The sequence below is a fragment of the Dendropsophus ebraccatus genome, chromosome 12 (assembly GCF_027789765.1).
Source record: "Dendropsophus ebraccatus isolate aDenEbr1 chromosome 12, aDenEbr1.pat, whole genome shotgun sequence".
NCBI classification, from domain to species: domain Eukaryota; kingdom Metazoa; phylum Chordata; class Amphibia; order Anura; family Hylidae; genus Dendropsophus; species Dendropsophus ebraccatus.
Genome location: NC_091465.1, coordinates 36,759,580 through 36,778,811, shown reverse-complemented (window position 1 = coordinate 36,778,811; position 19,232 = coordinate 36,759,580). Strand labels below are relative to the sequence as shown.

At 44.2% G+C, this 19,232-nt stretch overlaps 1 protein-coding gene across 1 annotated transcript; it reads right to left on the bottom strand.

The window, feature by feature from the left end:
* Positions 1-8,927: 8,927 nt before the first annotated feature.
* Positions 8,928-13,731, bottom strand: LOC138768988 (nicotinamide N-methyltransferase-like). The gene is made up of 4 exons (XM_069947113.1): positions 13,709-13,731; positions 12,789-12,982; positions 10,952-11,159; positions 8,928-9,479 (listed from the first exon to the last, which is right to left on the bottom strand). Exons 2-4 carry the CDS (start codon positions 12,937-12,939, stop codon positions 9,050-9,052), a joined length of 789 nt encoding a protein of 262 aa, XP_069803214.1. The 5' UTR covers positions 12,940-12,982; positions 13,709-13,731; the 3' UTR covers positions 8,928-9,049.
* Between the last annotated feature and the right edge of the window lie 5,501 nt (positions 13,732-19,232).

Genomic DNA, 19,232 nt, shown 5'->3' with positions numbered 1-19,232 from the left:
AATAAAAAACAATATTTTTGGGGTGGGGAACCAATTGTCTGCATTTCTATGATTTCTTATGGGAAAATTTGCTTTGGTTTAAGAGTGGATTTGGATTACAAGCATGATCCCGGAACGCATTATGCTCGTAATCCAAGGCACCACTGTATATGTGTCTGGTAGGGGGTCTGGGATGACAAAGATCAGTGCAGCCCTAGAATTGACACTGAACTGACACAGCTGCGGATAACTGGATGGCGTTCCCTAACCTGATGCAAGTGAAATACACAAAACAGAGACAAAAGAGGCAAAAGGGGAGGTCAGAGGTCAGAGTCAGTAACAGACAGTCAATAACAGTACAGAATCATGATCCAAAGATTAGTCGGGGTCCAAGCCAAAAGGTCAGGTAAACAGAAGTGCAAAGTCAGTAACGCTAGGTCAATAATCACTAGGATTACCTGGTTCTATCGCAGGCAAAGAATGGGAGCTCAGGGCTGATACTTATGGTTCCTGGAGTCCCAGCCTCAGACTTGATTGGGGCTAAGGCTCCAGGTCCTGCCCAGATACCGACAGCTAACTGGTGAGTCAGCTGTCAGTCAACAGTTAGTGAACACACACAACACCTATGCTGATCAGCCAGGGGAGTAAAACCCTGGCCTCTGTTACATTACGGAATAACAGAGCAGAGTAGGTGAAAACATGAAAACCATTATGGCTGCTATGGATGCCGAGCCGAACGCATGGCCTGAGTCCTAACAATATGTCACTTTAGTTTATCTTAGTATTAAAAAAAAAAAAGTGCATTGCCATGTTTTGACTTCTATAACTTATATTACCACCTGTGGAAGTTGACTGTGTAGCATCAGGAATATAATAATTTAATAGTTCATCAATACCAAATATGTCAAACACTGTTTAGATTATATGATCGCTATTGTTTGCTGCACCTAAACAATTAAATAACTGGTATCATAATGATCTCTGTCAGTCATTGGTAAGTGATTTGCAGATTGCAGCTAATATCCGCCAGGTATGGTCTAAGCTAAGCTATGGAGCCCGTGCCATACTCCTTCACCTGACCAATGCGAAGTTGGTACTGTACATAATGGGTTGGCAAGGAGTTAAATTTACTGACTGTTTCTTCAAAGCATCTACTACTCTTTCAGTGAAGTAATATTTTCTCATGTTTCCTAAAATAACAGATTGTGCCCCTTCTTCTTGTGTTCAGTTATATCTTCCTGAAACTTATTTAACCCTTAACCTCTTAGGGACATATGCCGTACCCATACGGCATATGCCCGTAAGAGGAGTTCAGAGCGGGGCCGCGCCGCGACCCCGTTCTGAACTGCCGCGATCCTGACGGGACCGGGGCTATTAGCAGGAGCGGTTCCGATTGCCGCTCCTGCTAATTAACACTGTTAACAGTGTTAAATGCAGCCCATCCCTGGTGTCTAGTGCAGAATCCAACCCCCCACCCCCGCGATGTGATCGCGGAGGGGGGATCCCTTCATCTTACCGGGCCGGGCCTCAGCGACGTAATGAAGCTTATCCCGTCTTGGTATTCTATTATATTGGACTTCAAATGACTGTATATATCAAAATAAAAAAGTGTTTTCATCAATAAAAAAAACCCTCCCTAATAAACGTATGAATCACCCCCCTTTTCCCATTTTATTTGTTCATTTTTATAAACGTCAGCCTGTCAGCGGTGTCAGATGACAAGCAGGTGCGCTTATCAGTGATGATGGCACCAGCTGCACTGAAGACCCGCTCTGACAACACGCTAGCGGCAGAGCAGGCCAGCACCTTCAAGGTGTAAAGCGCCAGTTCGGGCCACGTATCCAGCTTTGAAACCCAGTAGTTGTAGGTAGCAGAGTGATCGGGAAGGACGTTGGTATGGTCAGCAAGGTACTCCCTCACAATCTTCCTGAAGGCTTTCCCCCTACTCTGTCTAGACTGGGGACGGTTGACATAGTCTTGCTGGGGTGCCATGAAACTGTCAAAGGCCTTGGAGAGTGTTCCCCTTCCTCTTGACAAGCTGCCTGCTCCACCGCTCCTCTCCCCCGCTCTTTGGCCCACAGAACTACGTACTATGGCGCTAGTGGTGTCAGATGGGAAGTACATTTTCAGCTTCTGCTCCAGAGCCTGTTGATATTGATTCACTCTCATACTGCGTTCCTCGGCAGGAATGAGAGTGGAAAAGTTCTGTTTGTACTGAGGGTCCAGGAGGGTGAACACCCAGTAATCTGTGTTGTCAAAAAATGTTTTAACCCGAGGGCCTAACATAAAGTCAGCCATGTGCGCCAGGGTCCCAACACGCAAGAAATCCCTCTCCTCACTAGCCTCAATTTCCTCCTCCTCCTCCACCAAATCCTCCTCTTCTGGCCATACACGCTCAACAACTAAGGATTGAGCATGGGTACCCTCTTCAATGGAGGCAGCAGCCTGCTCCTCTTCCTCCTCTTCTTCATCCTCCTCATCCTCTACTCCGTGGTGAGAAACTGACGTCAGGGACAGGGTGGTCTGGCTATCTAGCAGGGGCTGTTCTTCACCCGTCTCCTGAGACGAAGGCAAAGTGTCAGACTTCAGGCTGAGCAGGGAGCATTGAAGCAGACACAGCAGCGGAATGGTGAGGCGGCATTGCTGACCATCTGTGTTGACTCCTCAAAGGGGCCCAGTACCTGACAGATAGCAGACATCCACGTCCACTCCTCATTGTAGATTTGAGGTAGCTGACTGACCTGACTACCGCTTTGCACAGAGGTTGACATCTAGCATTCCACAATGGCTCTGTGTTGCTGGTAAACCCTGGCTACCATCTGGAAGGTGGAATTCCACCTCATGGGCACGTCGCACAGCAGTCTGTGAGCTGGCAGTAGCAAGCGCCTTTGCACTGCCCTAAGGGTGGCAGCATCCGTGGTTGACTTGCGTAAATGCGCACAGATGCGCCGCACCTTGGTGAGCAAGTCAGCCAAATTGGGGTAGGTCTTAAGGAACCGCTGTACCACTAGGTTGAACACATGGGCCAGGCATGGTACATGTGTGAGGCTGCCGAATTGCAGAGCCGCCACCAGGTTCCGCCCGTTGTCACACACAACCATGCCTGGTTTGAGGCTCCGTGGCGCGAGTTAAAAATCTCACTGCGCTGTGATGCCCTGCAACAGCTCCTGGGCCGTGTGCCTCTTGTCGCCTAAGCTTAGCAGTTTCAACACCGCCTGTTGGCGCTTACCCACCGCACTGCTGATGCTACGAAATGGAGGAGAAAAGAGAGAGGGCGGGGGCGCCTCCTGGTGTAATAAGTTTTAAAAAAAAGAATACAGATAGGCAGGGATGTTGTGTTGCACTCACCTAGTGGAGTTGTGCGAAATTAGACACAACTCTATACAGCACATAGAACAAGAGAGACACCGCAGCTCCTGCCGGGGTACATCAGAGGAGACGTACGATAGGCAATCTTGTGTCAAGCCCCAACGGGGCTTGTGGTTCCCTGAGCATCTGCGCCCATACCAAGCCAGGACTCCATGGTCCAATAGCCAGTTGTGGCTTGACACACGAAATGGAGGAAGAAGAGGATGAAGAAGAGGAGGAGAAAGAGGTGTACAACTCATGACCGCAACCGAGGTTGGCCCCGCAATCCTCGGTGTGGGCAGCACATGAGCGGAACCAGGGTCAGACTCTGTCCCAGCCTCCTCCAAGTTGACCCAATGTGCCGTCAGGGAGATATAGTGTCCCTGCCCGCCAGCACTTGTCCATGTGTCCGTGGTTAGGTGGACCTTGTCAGGGCACAGATGATGTAGGGCTGGGACGGCACACCGTGAAAAGTAGTGGCGGCTGGGGACAGAGTACCGAGGGACAGCCACCGCCATGAGGTTCCTAAAAGCCTCTGTCTCTACCAGCCGATAGGGCAGCATCTCCAAGCTCAGCAGTTTGCCTATGTGCACATTTAGGGCTTGTGCATGCGGTGAGTGGCAGTGTATTAGCGCTTCCATTTAAAGGTCTGCTGCAGGGACAGTTGAATGCTGCGCTTGGACACCTTGCTGGAGGGTGTGGAGCATAGTGGAGTTGAAGGGGTGCATGTAAGGCGGGAGGCCCTCGTGCCTGGGGCCTGGGTGGGGGGACTGACAGAGCCAGCACGTGACACAGGGGAAGGAGCAGGGGTGCGACTTGCAGTCACTGAACGGCCTTGGTTCCACTGAGTGGGGTGTTTAGCACTCATATTCCTGCGCATGCTGGTAGTGGTTAGGCTGGTAGTGGTGGCTCCCCTGCTGACCCTGGCGTGGCACACGTTGCACACTACAGTCTGTCGGTCATCCGCAGTCTCTTTAAATAAACTCCAGACTTGGGAACATCTAGGCCTGGCCACGGGAGTTTGACTTCGTGAAACAGTTGCTGATTTACTCGCTCTGCCCCTGCTTCTCCCTCTGTCCACCACTCTTCCTCTTCCAACCGGTCCTGTGGGAGAACTTGCCTCCCCCTCAGAAGCACGGTCTTCACTAGGCTTATCCACCCAGCTCGGGTCAGTAACCTCGTCCTCATCCACCAGCTCTTCCTCCATTTCCTCACTCTCCTCCTCACTTTGAGTTACATCCATGACAACAGCTTCACTGTCTGACAATCGGGTCTCATTGTTATTATCAGACACCTCTTCCAACCCCGCTTGCAAGTCCCCACTCTCATTACCCACTGACTGCGTGAGCTGCATAGTTTGGGCATCAGGACAGATCGACTGCTCCGGTTGCCATGACTCAGGGAAGGGTCCAGAAAAGAGTTCCTGGAAGCATGGTGGTGGATCTGAATCCCTTCTTTCCCTGGAGGGGCCAGGCTATGGGGAAGGAGGCTGAGCTAAAGGAGCAAGGGTTCCACTCCCTTGGGTAGCGTGGGTGGACTGCGTGGAAGATTGGGTGGTGGATAAGTTTCTGGACTGGACACATTATCTGCTACCTACGTGATCACCTGTTCACACTGCTGTGGTTTCAATATTGGTCTACCATGAGACCCCGTAAGTTGGGCAAAGATCTTAGGGAGTGGATGTCTGCGGTGTGCCACTGCTACCTCCTCAACATTTGCTGCTGTGTCACCCTGCCTTGAACCACGGCCTCTGGCAACTGCATCACTTGGAACCCCACACCCACGCCCTCGACTTTTACCCCTGGGGTTCACCATTTTATGGACACTGCACAGTATGGAACTTAGATAGGCCTTCCGTATGAAATACAGAAATCAGGAAAAATACTTGTAGTACCCACTAGTGTTGGGGGACTGTGCGATACAATCTGGTAGTGGCTGGACCTATACACACTCTCTGACACACCCTTTACTCTGTGAGAGCAGTTGTGATGTGATTGAACTTAGATAGGCCTTGCGTATGAAATACAGAAATCAGGGAAAAATACTTGTGGTCCCACAATTTTTGGGGGGCTGTGCGATACAATCTGGTACTGGCTGGACCTAGATACACGCTGTGATACCCCCTTACAATGAGCAGTGAAGTTTTATAAAGGTGTACTACAAATCCCAACAATACAGTGTAGTACCCACTAGTTTAGGGGGGGCTGTATGGTACTATCTGGTACTGGCTGGACCTAGATACACGCTGTGATACCCCCGTCCAATGAGCAGTGAAGTTCTATGCAGGTGTACTACAAATCCCAGCAATCCAATGTAGTACAGCAGGCCCAAAATCAAAAAAGAGTACACTGAGCACTTCTTAGGGGTCTGTATGCAACACCTAATGCCCCCTTTCTGCCAGCAGCCGATCACCACAGTGTGCTGGTTAAATCGTGGTAGCAGCACTGCAAGTCCCAGCCAGCAGTCTGTAGTAATACTATTAAAAAACGATTTGAAGCCCTGAAGGGCTGTTTGTTTGTATTGCTAGTATATACCCTGCCTACTGGAACGCTAAATCCTACACTGACACTCTCCCTGAGAAGCAGCAGCTCTGTCCCTGATCTCTCACAGCATGCGTCTGAAGCGAGTACTGCGCTTTTTATATGGCAGGGTCATCTGATCTGGCCAACCAATCACTGCTATCGACATGTATGGGTCTCATGTGATCGCAGGATGTACCAAAGAGTCTCCTGCATGTTTATTGGCTGAGAAATAGCGCCCAAACTTACAGGAAACGGATGACGAGATTTTCTCGAGTACGCGAGATGCTCGTCCGAGTATCGAATACCATCGAGTACCCTAATGCTTGATTGAGTACCAAGCTTAGACGAGCATGCTCGCTCATCACTAACCAGTACCAATATCAGGGAGGGTCTCTCCACTTACTTTAGCTAAAGAGATAATACATTTTAATATCAGGTTACAAAGGAATTTCATGGACTAATAGCAAACAAATAAGGGCCAATAGCCCAAATCACATCCAGTAGGACCTTCCAGGAAATAAAGCATAGCTTTTATTGGCTTTCAACTAAGAAGTGGTATGTCACAATTGTGCTCATTAAAAATACGCTACATCAATGGCTGTATCAAGTATCTCTTATGCTCTTATAGCTTATATAGTCATTAGCAGCTGCAGTCTCTCTTACAATCACGCTATCTAGTCTAGGCTAATGGTGCAATGAATCTTAAAATACAAGCCGCATAGCCCCTCAACTAGTTTTATCCACACATGGGCGTCATCACGAGGAGGGCTTATGGAAAGGCGGCGCCCCTACCGGGGTCTTATTTATTGTAGTGACGCATTTCAGCACTACAATGTCACAATGCCTTTCTCAAGATGCTTGAGAAAGGCACTGTGACATTGCAGTGCCGAAATGTGTCACATTTTAATAAATTTATTCTTTCGGTTTATTCATTAGTTCGCATTTTTGCCGCTATTATTCATGCGGTTTCATTGCGAATTTATTGTACAACAGATGCTTAGCGTCTGTGTGTTTTTGCTATCTACACTCTGCACTTTGTGGATTCAATAGCTCCCTTGGTCCTATAGGGAACTTACGCCTTTGTATACTGATAAATGCAATGCTATTGTTCTTTGTTCAGTTTTAAGTGTTTTATTATTTATATAGGTGAAGAACATTTTGGGATTCTTTTTACTTTCTGTGGCTATCCTTCTTTCTGTTCCAATTTTTGCTTCTTTTATTTGTTTTTTTACACATTCTATTCTTCTGTCTATAGTTGCTCAATGCTTCCCCACTACCTTCTTGTTTTGGTAGTCTGAATGCTTGTTTCTTATCATTTATTGCATTCTTAACAGCTGACCACAGTTAACCACATTGGATTTCTCCTATTTCTACTACTTTTATTCCCATATGGTATGCGTCATTTACACAATCTACTCAGGATGCTCTCAAATATGTCCCTTTTATCTTGTGTACTTTTATTTCTGAAGGCATTGTCCCATCTATGTCCCCAAGGTCCTCTCTTAGTTTTTGGAAATTAGCCTTCCTGAAATTTAAAGATTTTGTTGCCCCTCTATTAATCATTTTATTGAAGGATAATTAAACCTAGGTGACCCCCCACCTCTATTTTTGATATTCTGTCTGGCCTATAGGTTAAGATCAGCTCCAGAAGCCCACCCCCCTCTTGTTGCTTCCTGTACTAGTTGGGAAAGGTAATTATATTTTACTATTTCCAAAACCAGCTTCCCTGTCCTGACGGCCATGGATTGAATTGCCCTGCTGCCACAATCTCAACTATATCTCCTGATCACAGCGGGTTTCAGTAGTGAGACACACTGCGATCAATATTTTTTGACATGGAAGATACTTACTGGGATAGAATGCAGTTTTTGGCTCTAGAGAGAGAGGTAAAGATACGGAGTGAGTGTCTGAAATAAAAGATGTATATAGAGTGAACCCTGGAGCCAATCAGTTACAGTGTCTTGCCGGACTCGTATTTTACTTAAGAATTGTTTTTGAATCATCCATTTGCAGTCTACTTGTTTATTGTTAAACAACAATGTTATTATTCCCAATGTAATACCATATTGGAGATTGCTGCGTGCGCTATATTTTTATTTACACATATGTTCACACACTGTCTGTTTTGTTAAAATAAGAGTCACCATTTGTTTTCAATTTCAATGATTCCCATAGAAAGCTGATGCAAAAACAGCCGCTCTTCAACACAATGCATAGAATAACGGTGTCACACCAAACACACAGAGACAGTGAGCCCTGAGCTCAGCCCCTCTCACTGTCCCTACCTAATTGCCGCAATCTGCCCTAAAATGGCAGTGGACAACTTGGCGGCGATCCCTGGCCTGGATACGTGAAACAATAGACAAGACAAAATGAACAAACACAATAAGAATGGTCAGCAATCCGGGTCACAACAGTCTGGCAGCAAAGGTACAAAATCAGGATCCAAAAGAGTAGTCAAATAACAGGCAATAAGGTCGGGGGCAGGCAGCAAGCAAGGGAGGTCAAAAGAAACTAAGCAGGAGTCAGGAGAAACCAGAAAACAGAACACACAAGCAGGCAGAGACTAAGTCAATAACCGGCAAGGCACAGGCAGAAACAGCTAACTTAAATAGGAGACCAGGAACCAAGTACAGAGGATGATTGGAGGGACCAGCTGTCAATCACTGAGGCAAGGCAGGTTAACTGTTACATGACCAGAGGAAACCTAGCAGCACAGACACGGGTGGGGCAGGGAAAACAATTAACAGACCAGAAGAAATAAGACACAGTTCAGACAGGGCAAAAACAAGGCAAACAAAAGACAGAATAAATGGAAGATTATGGCCAAAATTGCAGTCTCGGTCGTAACTTACGCACCGAGGACTGCGCCAAAGTTCCATTCATGACAAACGGTCATTATAGTTGTTCACACATTGTTTTTTTTTCTGGCCACCAGAACTTTTTAATAGCTACACCCAAAAAAGAGAAAGTGCTGGCTAATCTAGCTGCCGTTCCCTAATGATGTGTAAAGTATACAGCAGTTCTGTATAGACTGAAACACAGCTTGACAAGTATTAGTTTTGGAGCGTAAATTTTATTAAGTTTTCAGACTGTTCTCAACACCAAATCATACACACCAATTTTGTGTTATGTTTACAAGCTAAAGCATGCAGATATATTTTAGCAATTCCAAGATATGGTGGGCTAAAGAATTGGTATTACTTTGGTTTCAGAGCATGAATAAAATATTTAGTGTCAAAATCGCAAACATCCATTCTTGATTTATCAGCACGCGGTGTATACACGGCATTTACAATTTGGTAACCAGCTTCCTTAAATGCCATCTCCAGCTCTTCCTTTCTTGTAGTCATTCCAGAAAAATACTTTTGACCAACAGAATAAAAAGTAGCATTCAGGCCACTTAAAATTAATAGGTGACCTCCAGGTTTTATCAAGTCTTTGAAGTTTTTCAGAACATTGCAGTATGTCTTTATGTCCTTACATGGGGTTTCAAGACAGAGACAAGAGAGGAGACAATCAGCTGGTGGCACAACCACAGGGTCATAGGGGTTTTTCTTCAGAGCATCACATTTCAGATATTCTGTCACCTTACTGCGGAGCTTCTCAGCCTTTTCTTCACAAGTCTCCCTTAAACAGATAAAAAAAAAAGTTATACAATGTGATATGTATGTTATTGTAATGATACAGTTACTGGTTTCGTACTATCCGCATCACAATGTACATTCCTGTATTCTTGTTTAGCACTTTGATGGGCACTGACTGAATATAGAAGGAGCCCCTCTGACATACTCTAGCTCCTCGTGGAGCTTTAATGCAGGCACTGCAGGCAGCTTGGTCCATGGCCCCCAACGTCCTCCGCACATCACGACCCACAATGCTGACGCACAACGCCTGCACGTCCCGACGCATAACTTCGACGGACATCCTGATGCACAAGGCCGATGCCCGTCCCACCAGGATATGAGTATTCCGTGGAGGTCTAAGGGGGAATGTGTTTTTCTCTCCCCTCAGTCGGGGTGTGTGTGTGTGTGGGGGGGGGTCTCTCCCCCGACATACCCCGAAAATAAGACATTGTGCCTGTTTTGGAGTAAAAAATAATATAAGGCACTGTCTTATTTTCCTGGAAACACCTTATTACTCTGTGTTGTGGTAACTGAATCTCCACCATGCCCATTTTTCTTCCTCTGGCCTTTAGACAGTTAAGCTTTTGTGATTTACATCTTTCCCTTCCACTTATCTCTCCTGTTCTTTTCTGTTTGTGGCTGGGATGTCAGGGATCGGTCCAATCACACCGGGCTCTTGACATCCTATAAACAACTGCTTAGCCCAGATTCCTCTGCTTGCTATTAGTCTCTTTTAAGCGTGCTGGTGTTTCTCCTGTCTTTCATACCTTGTATATTCTGACCTTCTACTATTTCTCTTGACTATTCTCCCAGTTCTGATTTTGTACTTTGTTGCCCAATAGGTTTTGACCCTTGGCTTGTTTACCTTCTGTTTTTCTTTATCTTGTCTGTGTTTTGTGTTACACCTTTGACACAGAGAGGGCACATTGCCAAGTTGTCCACTACCACTTATGGTAGTTGTGGCAAGAAGGTAGGGGCAACTGGGTGGGTCTAGCTTTGGGGCCCACTGTCCTTGACTTCCTGTTCCCTTCTTGTCATATGGCAGCAGCTGTGGGCATTACAGGGATAATATACCTTACCAGATATAACCTACTCACACACATTAGGGCAGAGTTACTAAAATTGTCTAATCCTAATTGGATACTAACATGAAAAGTCTTCAAATGCATTCAGGCTTATGTTTTCACTTTAGTACAATTTTGTGGGCTTTTGCTTTGATCTAAAAAGAGTGGTAAAAACGTGCCCCTTTAAATCTGGACCACGCCCCTTTCCTAATAAACCATTCCCTATTGTCAGGTGAAGGCAGTTTCTGTTTTGTTTGGTGCACTTTGCTTAATAAATGGATCATGATTGCCGTGTCCCACAATTCTGGAGCCTTTAAGGATACAAATCTGGCACAGTGGCCATAGTAAATGTGAGCCATTATATGTCATGTACAGCATTCATTTGGTGTAAAATTGAAATCAGAATCAATACCTATTTCCTTCCAGCTTGCAGGCAAATTCAATAATGTGAGTCCAGTCAAAAGCGTCCGGATCCTTCTTGAGCCACTTTTGGAATTCAGTGCGGCTTTTCTCAAGTAAATCTGAGACAATGATTTTATCAAACACTTCACAAGCAGAGAGAAGGTGATAAATGGAGGCTCCAGTGCCAAAATCGAGCAGCGTCTCTCCTCTTACTCCACCTTAAAAAATAATAAATTCAAAATATCAGGTTAGAGTTATTATTAGGAATACAACATTTCTGCCCCGGACTGATTCGTCTGGTTATTGCTCTGTGTAATACAGACAACAATCAGACCCAGACCTAAAATCTTCTGCCGTAGACCACGCATCACTATGTCGGTCGATGGCTGAGGATTGCCCAAACAGTTAATACTTTACCTGTCCACGCTCCTGGTCTTCTCTTGCTCTGTGTATGCGCCCTGGCACCGCATGCTGCATCTTCAGAGCAGGTCAGACAGGCCTCTCAGACAGTCACTGGCTGGGACTGCTCAGCTCAGACAGGCCGCTCTAAAGCTGCAGCGCATGGGTTCAGGATGCATACAGAGCGCAGGAGAACACAGAGACAGGTAAAATATTAACTGTTGGGACAAGGGCTGCACGAACATCACTAACGATATCCGTGCAGCCCTTGCTAAACGATTATTAGGCCGTTTAATAGGCCCAGAGAACGAATGCCGACCTAGCAGATCGGCGCTCATTTACAACATTGATCGGGCCTTCATTGGCCTGTGTAATAGGACCCTAAGATATCTAGAAGATAACGTAAAAGGGATTATCCACATTCTCTTCTGGTATCAGCTGGTTGTCTGGGGCATATATAGCTATAATGTAGATGTGTATGTATATATATATATATATATATATATATATATATATATATATATATATACATGCAACTTGACAAGTCCTACAAGTATAAATATATTTGCAGAGAAGAGAATTCCACTTTTAGGCTTTGTTCACACTACGTAAAACTACGGCCGTTGTTGCTGATGGCAACAAAGGCCGTAGTTTTTGTGCAGCGGAACACAGCCTATTAAGCAATGGGATCCCGGCCGGAGCGTACACGCATCGTATACGCTCCGGCCGGGATCTGTGCGGCCCCGCAAATAACTGACAGGTCAGTTTTCAGTGAATTCCGGCCGCAGAAAGCACTGTCAGTTCATACAGTGAAGCGAGCGGCTCCGGCTGCTTGCTTCACTGTGTGCTATGGTAAGCTCTAATGCGGGCGCACGCTGATGCGCCCGCATCAGAGCTCTGCGGCCGGAAAGATGACCCGGCCGGTACTTAAGATGATCTGGCCAGAGACCAGCCGTTCCGTGACCCGGCTGGGGCCACGGAACGGCCGGTCTCATACGTTGTGTGAACATAGCCTTAAAGTTAATGGAGTTAATGACATTTAATACCACACACAACCTGGGGAAGGGGTGGTACTGTTTTTGCCAGAAAGTAGCTTTTCTTTTTCTACTACCGGATAACCCCTTTAAACATTTAAAATGTCATTATTGCAAGAAAGAAAGGTGTAAAACAGTAGTGAATATAAAATTCCAACCCATTATGTTTAAATATTACAGATATCTTGATCTGCTGGCTGTTTATTACTAACATAGACCAAGCTGCAGGATACATGCTGGACTATTGCTTCATTTACACTCCTCCCAACTGCAATCTCATATCTGAGGGGTTGGGGGAGTCTCAGCAGGTAGACCCCCACTAATTTAACACTTCTTACCTATTCCGTGAATGGATGCTTTGGGTTGGACTAATTACACTAAATATCATATTTTCAATAAACTAATATCTCTTACCTTTAGTGAATGTGTCATGTAGGTTTCGTTGTGCAAAATCTGTCCATTCTCCAACAAGGAGACCTCCTCCTGGCACATAGTATGTCTGTAAGTAATCTCTCGGGCTAAATTCATCAATATAGGTCTGCTGAGAGGTGATGGTAATGGCCATGATGTTCTATCTTCAATAATGTCCGTAGAATATCTATTAGATGCTTCAGAAATAGATTTTCAATGTAAAAAAAAAACAAAAAAAAAAAAACAACAAATAACAAATCTTCTGTGAGATGAGACCAGACCTACTGTCTGTCTTATGTCCACCATTGATCTTTGAATGTCAATGACCTTGTTACCAGTTGTCTTTCCATGGACTACTCTTGGTAGGTATAACCCACTGCCTATCTGGAACTGGAAAACCTTGGAGATGCTCAAACCCCATGCTTTACCATGTTTTTTGCTTCTAACACTTTAACACATCAGAAAACTGACTAACTAACACCCTCCCAGGCTCTGTATGTGAGGGTAAAATTGTTCTGTTAATAAAGAAAAATAAGAACCCCTGACAAAATAGAATTGTACAGGCCAATCTCCTTGCTTAATTCAGATTACGCAATTATTACAAAGGTCTTAGTATGGAAGGTTGCTGTGGTTGCTCTGGATCTGATTGACAGTGAACAGTAGGTTTTATCTCCAAAAGAACTATCTTTGAGAAGCTCAGTAGGGTTTTTGCAAATATCCAAATTGATGCAGTTGCCCCGCTTCATCCTGTCGCCATGAAGGCGTTGGACAACGTCCTAAATATCATGATAAAAAAACATTTTCCCAGTATAATATAAAATAGCTGTCATTGTAGTAATGTAATGATAAAATGTTAACCCCTTATTTCCTGGCTGGTTGTCTTCTAGCATAATGATCAGTAATAATGTGTCGGTGTCTCTTACCTGCTCCTCTTCCTTCTCTGCTCTGTGTATATTTGATATTAAACTAGCTCATCACTTGGCTTTGTTATGATTGAAGTTTTCTTTTACCCTTTCTGATTCGTTGAATCCAGCACATGACATCTTATGTAAGCTTCCACAATCTGCCCCGCTGTGTCTATTATGGTTTCCACAATTGGAATTTGGATGGCAAAGGTGCTGAGTTTTATGATTGATGACACATTTGGTATTCATTTAAGGACCCTGCCATAATGCCTGTGTGTGTTCCTAAACTATATCCATACTCATCATGGACAATGCATAAAAATCTGATTTTGGCAGTGATTTTTTTTTTTTTAAAGCGTAACTGTCATTTAAATGTCATTTTTCAGAAATCAATGCATTATTTAATAAATGTTTAAATTTTTTACTCTCACTCTACTCCTGAATACTTTGTTGGGCAGCGCTGGTTATCATTCGGGTACGGCTGTTTCCAGCCATCTCCTGTTTTTACTTTTGCTAACTGTCATTGCGTGTGTGTTATTTGGTCAGACACATTCTACAGTGGTGGGGTTGTCATAGAAACCATGTAAGAGACCCTGTAATTTGAATGTTCACGCCTTAAATCCTTTAGGCCTCGTTCCCACTGAGCAAAACTAGCGGAATTCCGGGAACATGTTCATTCTTCAGCACGGATAGAGCATGAGCGTGCTCCTCCCATAGACTCCCATTATGAGCGGGAGGCTAACGGCTTTCCCGCCGCGGAATTCTGCTAGTTTTGCTCAGTGGGAACGGGGCCTTAAAGAGTATCTAAGAGAAGGCTTTTTTTTTTTTTTTAAATACTTTTTTTTTGAAAATTTTCAGTTTTATAACAATCAGATATATAAGACACACACAAGAGTAACAGGAAAAGTAACAAGAAAGGTTAGCCGGACAGGCTGCATTCAGATAACATGTACGGCGATAACTAATGCCCATGGGTGTAATGACTTGAAATGGCTTGAAATCTATTGGAGATCTCGTCAACAGGACCAATGCACATCATCCAAGTCCCTTCGTATTGGTGCAATCAAGATAAGCAAATAATAAATGCAGACAGTCCATGAAAAATAACAACCTAAAAGGAACCAAAGAAGAACTAGGCAGGAATGAAACGGATTCCACTGATAATGTTATAAAAAAACAACAAGAACACAGTAAAGGTAGAAGAAGCGCATAGTAAAGGTATGGCATAGTGAAGGCTTTTAGGTTTTAGGTTTTTGACCTAAAAACAAAAATTGATTTTGTGGCCCTTGGGAGTATTCAATTTGCAAAGCACAGCAATCACTATGCTCAAGCATCACTATGACCATGCTGCATTTTCACTGTCTGTTCTTTTGATGTGATTTGAAATCGAAGATTTAAAAACGCAGATAAAGTGGTTGTTACCGAGCTGCTGGCTTCTGCCTTTGAAAGAGCTACAAAATGAAATGAAGGCAGAGGACACGCCTCAATGGGAGATATCCAGGTTAATTTTGACACCTATATGTAGGAGAAACTGTAATTATCATCCAGAACAGTAAACTGTAAACATGGAAGAACTCATAGCCTAAAATTTGACCTTAAGAACATACATCTAACAGATGATAAGATTATTGAAAAAGGAGTGGATCTACAATGCAGACTGTCAAAAATGGGCTCTGTACCCACTCAGGATAAAATCAACCACAAACTCCTCTGTAAGAAACATCGATACATCCAACAGATGAAGAGATTATCGAAGAAAGATAACATGTCATATGTGACGTATAGTAAATGGTGTACAAAAAAATGGTGAAAAACAGCTGCTAAATAGTTTTTTATTCATACCACCTCATGAAAAATGTAATAAAAAATGATCAGGGTGTCACATGTCCCTTAGAATGGTATAGATGGAAATAAGAAATAAGAAAAGGCCCCGAAATTCCCCAGGTCCCTGTCATGTCTGCGGCCTGTGGTTGAGTCAGGTGACGCACTGCGGCCACATATGGGGGATTTATAGAAACACTGGAATAAGGAGAATAAATATTGAGTTGCATTTCTCAGTTAGTATTTGCTGTGTAAGAGGAAAAAATGTATTAAAATAGAATATCTGCCAAAAAAAGAAAATGAAAATTTTAAATTTCTCATCCAACTTTCTTAAATTTGTGTGAAACACCTAAAAAGTTAATAAACTTATGAAATGTTACTTTGAATACTTAGAGAGGTGCAGTTTTTACAGTGGAGAGATTTATGGGGGTAACTAATATACAGGCCCCACAAATCCACTTTAGAACTGAACTGGTCCCTAATAAAATCAAACCTGAAATATTTATGAAAATTAGAAAAATCGCTACAAAATTTTGAAGCCCTCTAACATCCTAACAAGTAAAAGGACGTTCACCAAATGACGTCACCATAAAGCAGACATGTTGTAGATGTTGCATTAATAATTAGTTCATGTGGCATGACTATCTTTCTTAGGAAAAGAGATTTTTGAATATAAAGAAATGTAAATTTTTCAATTTTTTGCGCAAATGTGTTTTTTACAAAAAACTACTGAGTGTATCAACCAAAGTATACCACAAACATAAAGAGGAATATGTCACAAAAAAACTATCTCATAATAACCGTGATAGTTAAAAGGACTGCGGAGTTATCGCTACATAAAGAGAGACAGTTCAGATTTTAAAAATAGGCCCTGGGCATTAAGGCCAAAACAGGCTGCGGAGGCAAGGGGTTAAAGCATCACTATGATCATGCTGCATTTTCACTGTCTGTTCTTTTTATTTGATTTAAAATCGAAGACTAAAAAAACAGCCAATAAAGTGGCCTTTACCGAGTTGCTGGCTTCTGCCTTTGAAAGAGCTAAAAAATGAAAGGAAGGCAGAGCACACCCCTCAATATGAGAGGTTCGGGTTAATTTTGACACCTATATGTAGGAGAAACTGTAATTTTCCTCCAGAAAAGTAAACTGTAAACATGGAAGAACTCATAGCCTAAAATTTGGCTTAACCTCTTAAGGACATAGGACGTACCGGTACGTCCTATGTCCTCACTTGCACTTCAAAGCGGGGCCGCGCGGCGGCCCCGCTTTGAAGTGCCGCGATCCCGGGTGCCGCGTGTAGCCCGGGACCGCCGCTATTAGCGGGCACGGTCTAATCGCCGTGCCCGCTAATTAGCTAATCGGAGGCAGCTGGCAAAGTTGACAGCTGCCTCCGATTACCGGAGGCAACGTTTCCCTGGTGTCTAGTGGGGGAGATCGCTCCTCCGGGACCTTGTCCCGGAGGAGCGATCTCCGTTACTGATGCCGGCCGGGGACGCGTCCAAGATGGCGCCGTCCTCGGCTCGGCACTCGTTCGTTTTCGGCTGCAGCAGCCGAAAGCAAACGAGTGCCGATCCCATGGATCTCTGCAGCATATCTATGCTGCAGAGATCTCAATGAGAGATCACAGTGTATATACTAGAAGTCCCCCATGGGGGCTTCTAGTATATGTGTAAAAAAAAAAAAAAAAAGTGTTGTTAATAGTAAAAAGCCCCCTCCCCTAATAAAAGTCTGAATCACCCCCCTTTTCCCAGGTTTTAAATAAAAGTAAACAAATAAATAAATAAATAAACATGTTTGCTATCGCCGCGTGCGTAATCGCCCGAACTATTAATTAATCACATTCCTGATCTCGTATGGTAAACGGCGTCAGCGCAAAAAAAATCCCAAAGTGCAAAATTGCGCATTTTTGGTCGCATCAAATCCAGAAAAAATGTAATAAAAAGCGATCAAAAAGACGTATATGGGCAATCAAGGTACCGATAGAAAGATCAAATCATGGCGCAAAAAATGACACCTCGCACAGCCCCATAGACCAAAGGATAAAAGCGCTATAAGCCTGGGAATGGAGCGATTTTAAGGAACGTATATTGGTTAACAACGGTTTGAATTTTTTACAGGCCATCAGATACAATATAAGTTATACATGTTATATATCGTTTTAATCGTAACGACTTGAGGAACATGCATAACAAGTCAGTTTTACCCCAGGGTGAATGGCGTAAAAACACATTTCCCCCAAATAAAAGAAATGCGTTTTTTTTTTCAATTTCACCACACTTCGAATTTTTTTCTGGTTTCGCAGTGTACTTTATGCAAAAATTCAGCCTGTAATTGCAAAGTACAATTAGTGACGCAAAAAATAAGGGGTCATGTGGGTTTCTAGGTGGAAAAATGCAAGTGCTATGACCTTTTAAACACAAGGAGGAAAAACCGAAAACGTAAAAACGAAAATGGGCCATGTCCTTAAAGGGTTAAAGAACATACATCTAACAAATGATGAGATTATTTTTTTAAAAAGTGGATCTGCAATGCAGACTGTAAAAAATGGGCTCTGTACACACTCAGGATAAATTAGTACCATTGGTGGCAATGAGAACAGCCCAGCGGGAAACACGGAGGTTGCGGTTCAACTAAATCAGGTAGCAAGAGAGAAAGAGGCATTTAAAAAAGAGGATATACAGTATGTAGTGCGCATTACGTTCATACAGGTGTATTTTTCAAAAATATATTCAGTTAAAACACTTAGAACGCTAGCTGTGACCTTGACCGTGCTTACTGGTCCATGTTTCTGTAGTCAGATGGACCTTGGTAGACACAGATGCAGCCAATGCGCTTGAGATATTTTCTGCAATGTGCTGGGCCAGGGCAGGGTCAGACACATGCCAGGGCCAGAACGTGGCAGAAGCCATCTGTGTCCACCAGGTGGAAAGGCAACATTTCCAAAGCCAACAGCCTGGCAATGCCGACATTAAGTTTTTTGGGTTTGGGATGGTTGGGGTGAAAGCATTTCTTATGCTCCCACACCTGGTACACAGAAGGCTGTCTGCCGGACTTGCAGTTGTATGGCGTTCAGGTCGCACTGGTGGTAGGCGAAGGTGTCATCCGTGTTGGTGGCGGTGGGGAGCGGCCAACAGGACTATTCCACAGCAATTCATGCTTTCCCTGCATGTGCCATGCCTGTTCATGCTCGCTGTACTTAAACACTTTTCATTTTTTCCTCTACTGACGTGCTGCCGGCAAATACGACATATCACTTCAGTCGGAGTATCAGAGGCTTGATCAAAAAAGGCCCAGGCTTCACAGGTTCGGGACCTCTTAGACGCCGAAAACCTACTACCGGTCTGCCCACTGCCACCACTGATCACGGCTGGCGCAGTAATATAAGCGGACTTTTGCGACCGTCCTCTCCCTTTCTTAGGTGGGACCTGCACTGTAACTACCTCATACTCCTCATCCTCCACTGATGATGCCCTCAGCAGCTGTCGCTCCAAAGACCACGTTAGATCCGCAATGTCATCATCATCATCGTCACAGGTGACAGGTGACTTCCTCTATCTGACAGTCTACTTCCTCAAACTGCGCTAGAAGCCACAGGCACTTTCAGGCATTGCAGACAGCTCTGGATCTCAAACGACAGACCAGCTTCTTGATCCTCCTCTGAGGGCATCAGCAATTGGGCGACAGAGCAGACTAAATGATCCTCTTTGGCCTCTTGATCTTTTG

What these genes read in the sequence shown, in the direction of transcription:
- LOC138768988 (XM_069947113.1), bottom strand. Translation starts at nt 12,939, where the DNA reads ATGGCCATTACCATCACCTCTCAGCAGACCTATATTGATGAATTTAGC. An exon ending in ACATGACACATTCACTAAAG is followed by an intron (nt 11,160 to 12,788) that starts GTAAGAGATATT and finishes TTATTTTTTAAG; the next exon opens with GTGGAGTAAGAGGAGAGACG. An exon ending in TGCAAGCTGGAAGGAAATAG is followed by an intron (nt 9,480 to 10,951) that starts GTATTGATTCTG and finishes TATCTGTTTAAG; the next exon opens with GGAGACTTGTGAAGAAAAGG.